The sequence below is a fragment of the Epinephelus fuscoguttatus genome, linkage group LG10 (genome assembly GCF_011397635.1).
Source record: "Epinephelus fuscoguttatus linkage group LG10, E.fuscoguttatus.final_Chr_v1".
NCBI lineage: Eukaryota > Metazoa > Chordata > Actinopteri > Perciformes > Serranidae > Epinephelus > Epinephelus fuscoguttatus.
In genome coordinates, this window is record NC_064761.1 from 15,521,244 (window position 1) to 15,534,180 (window position 12,937).

Genomic DNA, 12,937 nt, shown 5'->3' on the forward strand with positions numbered 1-12,937 from the left:
AACAAGCTTAACTAATAAATAGCACTCCAGGTAAGGGGACAAATATGCATTTTTGATTTTGAAGTGAACTGTCCCTTTAAAATAGTCTAAGAAAAAGAACCAGTCAGCTTACAAATGTCTTGGCTGCTGTTGCAGTGGATCATTGCCAAGTGTCAGTGTCATGTGCACCACTGAAGTATGTGCTATGAATGTGAGTGTAGACAAAAATCTGTCTCCACAGTCACATTGTGGGGACCCACTTCCATTTAGGAACCAAATCTGGTCCCAACAAGGTTAACCAAATTATATTTTAGGACTAGATTTGGTTATACATTTAGGCTGAGGGTTAAGATTACACACGTAGCAGTTATGGTTGAGTTTGGGGTAAGCATCCAGAGCATTTCTGTCTGTCGACCCTCACAAGTTAGACCAACGCCTGTGTGTGTGTGTGTGTGTGTGTGTGTGGTTGTGTGTGTGTGTGCGTGTGCGTTTACAGGTGCTTCATGTTATAACTGTAACAACAGACAGCTGAGTATAATCACACCAGCAAGAAAGAATAATCTCCCTGCTTTGGGACACACCTTTGTTCTTCCAACCACAACCATCTGCTTACTTAAAATTCATCAGCTTTTACAAGCACACACACTCACACTCACAAAAACACACACATTGCATCCAGCATCAGCAAACGCTTACATAAGCACACTTGCACAAAGCACTGAGGTATCATCAATACTGACAGAAATATGCACACACATCACATCATGCACAACACACATTCATACCCACACATATTCACACGCCCAGTTGCAGCCGTGGGGTCAAAGTCGGGGCAGTGTGTCCTCAAGTGAGCCTTGACGGCTAACAGCATGAAGCAGATGTGTCAGTCACAGCTGGACTTAGTTCACAGTCTCAGTGGTCAAACTCAGCAACAACTCAGCAAACAACTTATGTGTACTAATTTATATGAGACAGGTGGTGGGATATAATAAGATGGAGGATATTTCTGCTTGAAAATCCAAACTGTTGCCAGTGGATTAATTAAAAGTAAGAATGAACATACATTTATCAAGCTGAAATTCTCCATGATGCATATGAACAGAATCCACTTAATGAGGCCTATATGTGCCATAGATTTGAGCATAGTTTCAAAATACTCTAGCTGGCTGTACATTATTTATAGATTGAGTGTATACTCTACTTTTATTATACCGCATTATGTTTTTATTTTTGGATCTTATGCTCATTCTACAGGACCAAATCCAGGTCCTGTGAGGATTACCTGCAGTCATTTTTCACAGTTTTCTGGCTAACTGGCTAATCCGACTGAAGCCACTTTGCAGAACGTAACACATTAAATCTGACAGCTTTGAAAATTGAATATATGTAATCCCTGTTTTTTGAAAAATATTCTCAAATTAAATCAGGATAAAAATAGAATATTACATTGCATTAACGTCCGCAAAGGGAAAACACAAAATAGCAACAAAACATTCATGGATGCACAAATCAAAATGCACAAAAACACACTGCAGCCCACGCAAATATATGAATCACACAGAGAGATTGGACGCTGATTAAAAACAAGTTTTTACCCTCCGTTCACCCCAACAAACTTCAGGTTTTTCTTGGCTCCCTTGTTCCCTTGCTTGTCAGCAACACCATTTTTCTTCATAATAGATTTGAGACCTGGTGAAGAGGAGGACAGAGAGAGAGATGAAAGAAAAAGGGAGGGTGGGAAAAATTCATTAGGCCTTTGTGGAATATGAGTGTGTATACGTTTGTGAGAATTCATATTCTGTATCATTTCCAACATGTTCTCATAAACACACAAAACGCAGTAGGTTGTTTGTCAATGCATGATCTGCAACCTGTGCTGTTAATGTATGGCTGAGTTTATGCAACTAAACAACTGCTTGATTTAGGTTAGACAGATATCACATTATCACAGCTTGAGCTGATGATTTGATACTCTCTTGCTGTTTATGAGTGCATGAGTACAAAGAGGAACTTGCAGACTAGTGACAAATTCATGAAAAACATGAGTAAGTAGAAAAAGGTTCCCCAGGGGTCACTGAATGTTTTGATGAGTATGAAAATTATGTAAAATATTTATATGGTCTTTGCAGTAAACACAATTGAACACCTCCAGGATATGGAGGTGGACCATGTTAGTTAAAAAGACTTCTTTGTTACTAACCAGGCCCGCTGAGGGTTCAAAAGGTACAGAGGAAGCTGGCCCATGGCCCAGTGGCCATGCAAAGGTCTGTGTTTGACCCTTTAATGGGATCAAGTACTAACAATTTACTTACTGACTTATTTACTCTTACTTACTTACTCTGACTTATACCAGTGAATATACAAGTTACATGTCCCGTAAAACTTCAATTAGTAGCCTGGGCTATTATTTCCTTGAATCACTGAAATCAACAGGCCTATGTATGGGACAGGCGTCTATATGAGATAGGCCTTAAATTGTTGCTCAGTAAAGATGAGAAATACAATAAAATTGTTTACTGGAATCAGTATGAATATTACTTGTATAAAAATTAGGCTTCAGATAACATATCAATTATGAATCATTCATTTGATCTGGCTCCGACAGACAGCACAGCAGAGAGAGAGAGAGTTACAGCGCTCGGGGATTACTGCACCCGGTATACGACACAACACCACTTTATCCTATTATAACAATACTCACAACTTGGATTAATTTTTATGAAAAAAAACCTTTTGATTTATTTGATCTAAGGACCCTTACGGACCAAAGGAATATGAATAACGTACAGAGTAATCGAGATATGGACACATAATTTGAGGTAGCCAACAACCTGGTTTTATACACCTGAAGAACTTCTATAGAAAACCAGACCAGGTGTCTAATTGAGACAGGCCTGTATTTGTCAAAATGTGGAGCCAAACAGGGCTAGTAAAAGGGACTAGGTGTCAATTGGGACTAGGCTTTTAATTGACATTTTACAGTATTTACATAATACATAGGTTATATTTATTGTTATCGTTAAAACACAATTTAACTCGTTATCTGATACCCCAACCTCTGCAGTTATTATAAAAATGGTACGGCCCAGTTTACCTGATACTGGTATCAAAAAATACTAGACATCCTAAGGCATCCATTGGTACCAACCAAGTCAATCTATCTTGTCAGGTTTAATAAGACTAAATAATATTGCCATTCATTAAAATGGTGAATTTGAATATTTCAACATATTGTATACATTCTTCAGATTGCATAAACTAACACATAATAAATGCTGGATTTGGAAAATGTGATAAATGAAGAGCATATTAAGGCCTGTTTGTTCACTCATGATTTGATCTTACGATTTAATGCCTTGCAGTAAAACAGAGCATGGCGTGGTTGGGTCTATAACACTGGATTTGGAAATGGTTGTTAGAGACTTCATCTTGGTTTCTACAAGTCTATAGGTCGGAAGCTTATTTGAAATTGCCCATAGAGCTAATGTTGGGTGGGTAGTGGTGTTGCTGCAGTGGGTGTGTGGATGAGGGGCCCAATTTGGAATATTTTGTTCCCCTTTCCATCATTACCAATAGCTGGCCTGTACTTAGCTGTGTGTAAGTTACTGTAATAAGAAGCTATGTAACTGAATATCCCCTAGACAAGCATGTGCAGCCAAAGTTGCTCCAACTTCTGTAAATTCAACTCCCTCTGAGAGTCATATAACATTTCCTTATTCAAAATAATTTATCTTTCAAAACAGGAAGGATGACAGATATCTGAGGAAAGAAATCTTTTTTTCTCCATCATGGCTATCCGGCAAAGACAATCAGCACAACTGAGTAACCGAGTTTAAGTAGGTTATAAGTCTAAAGGCTGAGTAGAGGCAATATATCAAACTGATATTGGTAGCTCATGAGAATACAGACAATAATGGTTTGCACATGTTGGCTGTATTTCTTTGTGCAAGTGTATACAGTATATCTGCCAGCTGGTTTCAGTGTGTACTTCTATGTATGTCAGTGCGTGAATATATGTGTGTCTCTTAGAAAAGATTTCGGGGCTGGTTGATATTGAAGAACCTCTGGATGCAATTACAAGCAAATATAGCTCATCATATAATATGGAAGCCCTATGTTGGCAGAGAGGCGGGAAGCTATAGAGCTTCATCTGTGTACTTTATATGCAGACAGCAATAGAACCAATGTGAGTGAACAGTACAACACTGTCAAGAAAAACAATTCTATTTAATTGGAGTGCCTGTTTTTTTTAAGAATTACACAAGTAAGACACAATGACAATTAGACACTGAAGATCTTGTTCAAGAAAATCAACATAATCAAATCGACTGATAATTGTTATTTTTAGTCCAGGACCACCCAAAGCATTTCCAGGGCGATGTACACAAGTCAAGATTATAGGCCATAATGACAATGCACAACCTTGACATTGTCGGGCCTACTTATGTATGTAACTGCCCGATAATCGATTCTGCATGGGCTCCTTTGCTGACTCTCCTTGGCTCTAAGCCCAGTGTGGCTGTCTTAGTTGTGCCTGACAGCGAGACATGGTGCAGAGGCTCTGTAATGTTTTATGCAGGGACATAAGGATGTGGCTTTGAGCCAGAAACCACCACTAAAAAGATCCCAGCGACCACCATTTAAGAAGAAGAATGCTTTTAGATCCTCTATCTCTCTGGAGATAGCAACTGGGAGAGGGGAAGTTTAAAACATATTTGGCATTTTAATACATCCTCTTACCAACTTGTAATAAATAAAACTATGGTGTGATTAAACCTTTAGAGACACTGAGATACTTCACTCATCCATACAAATCTCTAAAGCTCAACTCCAGTCTCTGATGGCTGGGATGAGTGAGGGTTCTCAGCGTGACAATTTTGGCTTCTGTTTCCAATATTTGTAGAAGAACACTGATGTCATTTCAGGCTGACAAGACAGGCTGGAAATCTCAGATGTCAGAGATGTAGAGATCAACCACAAAGAGAACACATATATATCCAGGCATGCATGCACACACAAATAACTCTAAACCACTCTTGTATACTCTACTCCCAACTCTGAACTCAAAATGAACTCTGAACATAAAATATGTGATGTGATAGCAGAGAGATTCTGTGCTTCAGCTCCTGGACCAGAAACAGAAGAGTGAGACATCAAGGGAGGGGAGAAAGTCATCATCTGTTTGATGTGTGTGAGTGTAAAGGGGTTTGTGAGGGTCTATGCTTGAGTGTCAATTTGACTATGTGCTGTAAGTAAGGGCTCATGGGTATGTGTGTGCCTTCTCTCTGTATAAGTGTGGGTGTGTGTTTGTTCTTTGCCTGCCCACCCTATATAACAGCTAATACTGTATCTTTGAAACACAGTGTGTTTTGTGCAGTTATGTTTTACAGATAATGCCATCAATTTCTATTCCTTTATTACAATAATGTTACTGTAATTCCAAGCATTTATATAAGAGGGACTCTACTTGTATATCCTGTACCTGTAAAGTACAGAGAAACTGAAGAAACTGGGATAAGGACGGAGTTAAACCTTGACCTCTGAACTGTTAAAGAAGCTTCAAAAGAAGATGCTAACAGCAGAGTAGATTGGTGCAAACAAAAAAAAGAGAATATACCAGACAGAAATAGCTATAACTATAAACTAGAAGGCAAGGTACACCAATAAAATAACTGGGAGAATAGAAGTGTCACTAAATCGCAATCCATATTACTCACAGTCACTAGACTTCTGGCAAAGTACCGGATAATTAAGTACCTAGAAGAGTAGCAGGTATTATATTTCAGACAAGAAGGAAATAAAATCATTTCCCTGTCTTTTTCCTACTTAAACAGCAGAACCAAACCGATATGTAGTCACAGTGACTGTCCAGGTCTAAGAAAATATCCTATAAGGACATCAAGCAATACCCTTTAGTCCTACATCAACCCAGGTCCTAGTACTGCATGTCTAATGAGTCAGGTACACAATAATCTTTGTGTTGGCACAGTACTATTGATAGAAGCGCTGAAAGACATGACTTGACAGCACATCAGTAGGATATTTCTGAATAATAGAACAGGACCAGCATGGTTTCACATTGCACTGAAAATAAACTTAGAATTATAACGACACCACCTTGTTGTCAGTTTGATAGTAATAGCGTGTGTCTCACATCAGCTGAGAAGTGTGCAGGAATAAGCGATCTACATGAACTACTAAAAAGCTCTACACAAGTGACACTACAGAAATCTGTCAAATCGTTCTGTCCATGTTTGGCTGCTCCTGTCTGCGTTTTTGTTCAAAGGAGACAAGCAAGGATGGAAAATTAATAATCAAGGCTACTGAGTTGTACACATAGACATTAATCACGAGACATCTTGGCAGAGATCAGAAGGAACATGTTGTAATTAAGTGGCATGGAGAGTAGGAGCTGCGAGAGGATCATTTTGGTGAATAGAGTGGAATGGATGCAGCTCATTGAGTCTATTACAAAAAGGTAGAGAGGTATGTGAAGGACAGATGCACAAATGTGTCTAAACCGTGGGGTACAAACTGAACCACAGGCCTACCTTGTTCTTGCTGTTTGCTGGCAGCAGCTGCTTTCTGGCCTGGAGAGTAGAAGGCAGAGAGGACACTGAGGGAGCTGACCAGTTGACTTTGAATAGTGCTCATTTTGGAAGGACCAGGCTTCCCTGCTGGTTTCCCTGTCGCTGCTGCAGGGACTGCCTTCCCTGCAGGCTTGGCTGATGCTCCTTTCCCTGCCTCTGCTCTTTTCCCTGCCGTCTGTTTCTGTGTGTTGGGGCTTTCCTGCTGGCTGACCGTCTGTTGAGTTCCAGAGCTGCTCCCCAGCTGCGCCCACTGCTCCCCCAGAAGCCCCGTTAACCGGGTTACGACTTGGCCCAAAGCCGCTGGCGATGTTGGTGACTCACTGGACCCTCTGCGTGGAGGCTGGGCCTCGCCAGCATCCTTACGTGAGGCCTGGGCTTCACTTGAACCACGACGCTGGGCTGTTTCACTGGAGCCTCTGCGTAGTGATTGTGTCTCGCTTGCATCCTTGTGAGGAGGTTGAGTCTCACTGGAACTTCTACGAGAGCCCTGAGACTGAGGTTGGGTGTCGCATGCCCCCTGGCGAGTTGGGCGGGTCTGAGCTTCTGCTGATCCACGGCTAGGAGGCTGTGATACACTAGATCCCCTCTGTGGTGCTTTACCCTCTTTGGAATCTCGTCGAGTTGCAGCAGTTTGAGACCGAGACTGTGCTTGAATTGATTTGGGGCGAACTTGGACTTCCTTGGAACCTGGGGGCGGGCCCTGAGTTGCAGTCTGAGGTTGTTTCTCACCTGACTCCCCAGGAGGCCTCTTTGCTGAGGTGCGGTCCTCAACCTGAGCAGGAGATGGGGCTTGCTGTTTTATCTGTGGTTCAGAGAGGTGTGTTGGGGTTTGGGCCTCGACAGGTGCAGGTGCAGGCACAGGTGAACCCTGTACCTGCACCTGGGGCTGGGTTTTTGTCTGGGGCTGGGATTCCTTGGCTTGAGTTTCACTGGATCCCCTACGAGGACGCACAGGTGCTGTCTGAAGTTGAGAAGGTGATGGCTGTGCCTGGTCTGCTGAGAGCTTTCGGCCTCTCTGGGGTCGTACAGGAGCTACCGTCTTTACAGCTGCATTCTCTGCTGCTGCTGCTGCTGCTGCTGCTGTTACTACAACCGTGTCAGTGACCACAGTTTCTTTGATTGCTGCACACACAGTCTCACCCTCTGCTGTTTGTTTTTTCTCCACTGTCTCAAGAGCAATCTGCTGTGTTTCAACAATTTCACTTTTTGGAGGTTCAATTTCTTTTGTTTCTGAGCCCTTTTGTGCCGTAACCATTTCAATCTTAGGTTCTGTACTTTCTCCTGCTGCAACAAGAGGACTGGTACGGCCTTCATCCTGGCTTACAATATCTGAAACTACAGTTTGATCAGCTCTGCTTTCTAGTACTGTAATCATACTCTCTGTGACAACTTTCACACTTTCACTTTCTTCACTATCTCTTTGAATTCTTTCGTTTTCTTCCTTATCTTCCACACTTTCGCTGACCACAGTACCTACACCCTCTACTCTTTCGCTGCCTGCACTTTCTCTCACTTGACTCTCTGCTTCTGCACCTCTGGCTGGATTGTTATCATGTCGTCTTTCTACCTCTGTCTCGGTCTGCTGGTCTGTCCTCTGCGCTTCCAATGTCTCAGTCACCCTGTCCACAGTGTCCACTCTCTCTGTCACTGTCCCCCGTTCTACACTGCTGGCCCGCGGTCTCTGCGGATGGTCTGTTATTGTCTCTCCCTCTGTTTCTGTGACTTGGTTTACCCTTTCTGCTACGGGCGTCTCCGTCATCTGATCCTGAGTGGCGATTCTCTCAGTTACTGTGCCCCGTTCCATGCTGTTGGCTCTGGGTCTTGGTGGGCTCACAGCAGCTGCTTCTGTCACCTGTTCATGTGTGTCAACTTTATTAGTCTCTGTGACTTGATCTATACTTCCAGCCCTTGGTTTGGGTACACACACCTCAATACAGATTCTATCTGTATCTGTTCCCTGATCTACTGTACCAGGTGATTCAGTCTCTGTCTCCTGGTTGGTAAAATCTACTTTCTCTGTCTCTGTCCCTGTGTCAATACTCTCTCTTCTTGGCCTGCTGTGTGCTTCTGGCGAACATATCTCCACTCTTATTCCATCACTCAGCTGTAGTATTTTCTCTTCTTTTACCTTGTTTTCATTTATTTGCTCTTTCAGAAGAGCATTCGTTCTCTCCAGGTCTTGTTTAGCCTGAGTAAGTTTAGCTTCCAGTGTCATTAGCTTCTCCTGCAGATTCTGCATACTGTCTGGGTCCTCAAGTTTTCCTCCTTTTGCTGCATCACCATCTTGAATACTGCTAGTCTCTGCGTCTTTTATAGCCATCCTAAGTGATGTTAATTCCTGTCCTGCAATGTCCTGTGATAGTTTTTTCACTGCATGCTCCAGAGGACTGTCTAATGTCTCCTTTTGTTTGTCTGATATTTCTGACGGCTGTGTTTGTCTCTCAGATTCTTGATCTGACAACCCACCCACTTCTCCATGTGCTGAGGAGCTCTCTTTTTGTGACACTTTACTTTTCTCTGTAACACTTTGTCTTCCTTTGCCTGTTTCTGGCTTTGCTGGCATTCGCTCTGAAGCTTCTAAACCTCCAGTGGGGTGAGTCATCAGAGCTAAGTTGAGCCCTTCTGTAGGTCTGTGTCCTTGTGGCTGAGCGCGTGGCCCAGAATCAGAATTCGGCACAATTGTAGGGGACGATGTGGAAACCTGGGCTTGGGCCTGGGCTTGGAGCTGAAGCAGTAGTTTCTCCCTCTCCTCCCTCAGTGAGCAGATCTGAGCCTTTAGTTCTGGGATGGTTTTGACCTGCTCTTCCAGCTCTCTGACCCGCTTCAGTGCCACTGTGATCTGCTGGTGAAGCCCTGTCCGATCCTGGGGAACACACCGTCTCTCTGTTATGTCCGGAGAAGCACGAAACACATTCTCTGTCGAACCACTCTCCGGTGTTCCCACAACACGGTCCGGACTGCTTGAATCAGAGCCTTTCCGCTGCTGTAGGGTGATGGGCATGCTTGATGCTCGGAGCAAGTTCGGCCGGCTTTGATTCTCTGCAGTTTTGTCTTCAACATCCCGAGCACCAGCTCCTACTTCCTCTCTGGGCTTAGCTGAAACATAGCCAGCTACCCCACCAGTTGTCCCCCTGCTGCTTTGGGTGGAAGTTCCCCCTTCACTTGCCCTGAAGTCAAAGATCTGTTGGACTTCTGTCACCCGTGATTTAGGCTTGGGCCCCAGGGTGGACGTACCAGACCATGTGCTGTCCTTTTCCTTCGGGGCAGGCCTAGCCCCATGCCCAGGAAGGCTGAAATTTCTGGGCAGAGTGCTGAATTTGGGCGGTCCCTTGACCCTTCGCTGAATGTGGACCCTTTTGATGGTATTGCCTTTTTCAATATCATCAACGTACTTGAGGAAGTCCAGGTCCAGGTGGAAGCCATAGGGAGTTTCCACTGAGTAGGGCAGCTGCTTCCTCTGAATGCCGCCCTCACTGGCCTTGGTCTGAAAGCCGTTGGCTGTAAGGAATTAACATAAAAATCAATCAATTAATCAATACTTCTCCTCCTACTACAAATAACAACAATGACAATAATAATAGCTGAAATTAAACAACTAAAATGTATTAAGGTGTAATTGCTTGAGAAAATGAACGTGAACCAAATCACAGATTATCATCAGCATTATTATTCCTTTTTATCACTTGTACAGACAGGCTGTACTGTGCTGCACACATGGTGCTTCATTATGTAAAACCATATCACTTACTGGAAAGTAATTATCATGCAGTGATTGCGCCAAAACAAACTAATCAGCATGCAAAACGCTGCTCATGCTGTGTCAACTTATGAATACAGTATGAGACAGGGGACGGTTATCACCTGAAGGAAATAAAGTCTTCACTGCTCTTGGCCACATAAAAGAACAGGAAGTTAAATGTTTAACCTTGTATGTCTTTATTGTATTGTGTTATTAACAATCAGATTCTAAAGGAGTAATTACTCTACTTACAGTTGTAGAAAAATGAGAGAAATCCAATTTGTGGCACAAGTTAGAAGCAATGCAATTGTTTGTTTAAGCGCAGGCTTTCAGTGACACTCACCACTTTTCTTGTCCATCATGGGACGCAGAGTTCTCAGTCATCGACTTGTGTTTGCTACAGTTGGAGCTGGCAGCCTGGATAAAACAGAAATGAAAGAGCTGTATAAGAAACTGAAATTGTATCCATCATCGTCGCCTGAACAATAGAGAGTCCTACATTCTGCCGTGTCTAATATTTTACAGGAGAATGCCAGATCTGTGAAATCAAATGAAAGAAGGAAAACAGTGTCTGGTCCTTGTGGATAAGTTTCCAGGACGTGTGCAACCTGAAACAGCCTGAAGGCTTCTTTTGTTTAAGTTACTTGTTCTCCAAGATTTATTGAATATTTTCATCGATTCAGCACAGCAACTGAAACAAGACAAAATGACAGCAGGCTCATACTACAGGAGAACGAATATTTGCCTCTCTGAGATAAGATATTCAATAAGTTATGTAAGACCACACTCCAGCCTTGACCGGGTTGCATGGAAAAAATGGTACAAAATATGCTGATGATTGTCAAAACCTGAGCAATTAGCAACAGTATCTAGTAAAACCAAACATTATGTCAAATGTACATGTAGTAATATTTTAATGGCTAAACAAAAAGCAGCGCTTATGACAAATGGTTTAGTATATAGCAGAGCCGCAGTGCTAACAGTCCAGATGGTTATATTGGGGTGTGGAAAGGCATTTCAATTATTCGGCTCATATGCAGCTGTGACTTTAAATGTAATAAAAAGGTAAATATGTAATTAATTATTGTGCAGCCTCAGCTACTCTACTGAAGACAACATTAGGAAGGTATACCAAGCAACAATGAATATTAATAGTGCAATGAAAGGAAAGGTAATGCCATTGTGTCCATTAACTTAATTTGATTTGCCTTGCTGAGCCATATAAAGTCAACACAACCCTGAACAGGCCCACAGAAGGGAACACATCCATTTGGTGCCACTATGTATCATTTGTTCCACTTGGAGAAGCCAAGAAACCAGAGCCAGTTGCCCTTTTTTTGTACAATAAGCTTACTAAGGAGTAGAGCTAAGTGGAAAACAATTCAGCGAGAGGAGTCAGAACTTTTAAGGGCTTAAAGCTTCCTAATAAAATATCCAATACTAATAATAAAACCTGGGCAATTTGGCCAGATTTGAGCGAGCTGAACAGCTCAAATCCACATTAAATGAGCACTTGAGCCCTCACAGACAAATATCAACTTTAAGGCTATTTAGCAAATAGGCACATATTATTCATGCAATTTCCATGCAAATTGTGTCACTGGAGAAAAATATCTGCTAGCGCAAGTGCCTGCAGCTCTGGTTTAATACGTGCTAGAGTTCAATCTTCAACATGTGAGGTGTAAATTAGCATTTTCATTATTATAGTGGGTGGTCTACCATAGTGTTATATGGTATATGTATTGGAACAGATTGTACAGATGGAGTTTTGTTTTTGTTTTTGTTTTTTTTTACACCAGGCTTTCAGGCACTGTATTCTATTATGCCCCTGGGTTACAAGTTACTGCAGATGTTATGCCTGGTGCTATATTGTATTGCAAATAGATATTACAATGCAACAGTGCAGGTCATGTTGCTTTAATGGTGTTTCCTCTATCATGTGTCGTTTGCTTTCCTATTTTGATACCATTTTTACACTCAAAGAGGATAAAGGTCCAGTGGGAATATGGAAACTGTTTCTACAGAGGCGGTTCTCCCATTTGAAATGGCTGCTTTGATGACTCGAAAGAATGGGAACACACACCTCCACATTGTATCTCTCAACAAGAAGTTTGTGAAACTGAAAAAACGTCTAACACGAAAAATACTCAACAAACAAGTTGGCAAATTCTCTGCAGCAGTTCAGTCCTAGTTTCTAATCACAAAGTCACCCACACTCTACTGCATGTGACACAGTTCAAATGCAATAAGACGTCCATTGCAGCATGTTTTTTTGCTTGTACAGGACACTACTTCACTGATATACGAAAGTTTGGAGCAAGAGCATAGTCCTGGCCACGAGGTAAGCTCTGTGTCGTGCAGTGCTGAGTGGAGACATATTGCAAACCAAGCAATACATAAGCTGGCGATGCAATCAATCAAAATGACAACCAGTGCACCCAGGGGCCTAAACAGGAACTGTGACAAGCTCTATTTGGCTCCTGCATCGTCCTCATAGATTGAGCCTTAATAATGAACAGAGCTGGTGACCTGGAGCAGAAATGTTGTTTCTGTTACAGATGAGCAGATACACACGCACACATGGAGAAAGAGGCAAACAGATCAACTGACTGACAGCCTCTGCAAAGGA

The 12,937-nt window shown here is 42.3% G+C and overlaps 1 protein-coding gene across 4 annotated transcripts in view; it reads right to left on the reverse strand.

The window, feature by feature from the left end:
* The window catches only part of kank4 (KN motif and ankyrin repeat domains 4), a 94,054-nt gene that overhangs the window by 12,354 nt on the left and 68,763 nt on the right, over positions 1-12,937 (reverse strand). For all 4 annotated transcript variants that reach the window (XM_049587539.1, XM_049587536.1, XM_049587538.1 and 1 more), the window contains exons 2-4: positions 10,652-10,725; positions 6,531-10,067; positions 1,575-1,668 (exon numbers count right to left, since the gene is read on the reverse strand). In XM_049587539.1, coding sequence (XP_049443496.1) covers positions 1,575-1,668; positions 6,531-10,067; positions 10,652-10,670 — 3,650 coding nt within the window. In that variant the 5' untranslated portion in view covers positions 10,671-10,725. The remainder of the gene's footprint in view (positions 1-1,574; positions 1,669-6,530; positions 10,068-10,651; positions 10,726-12,937) is intronic.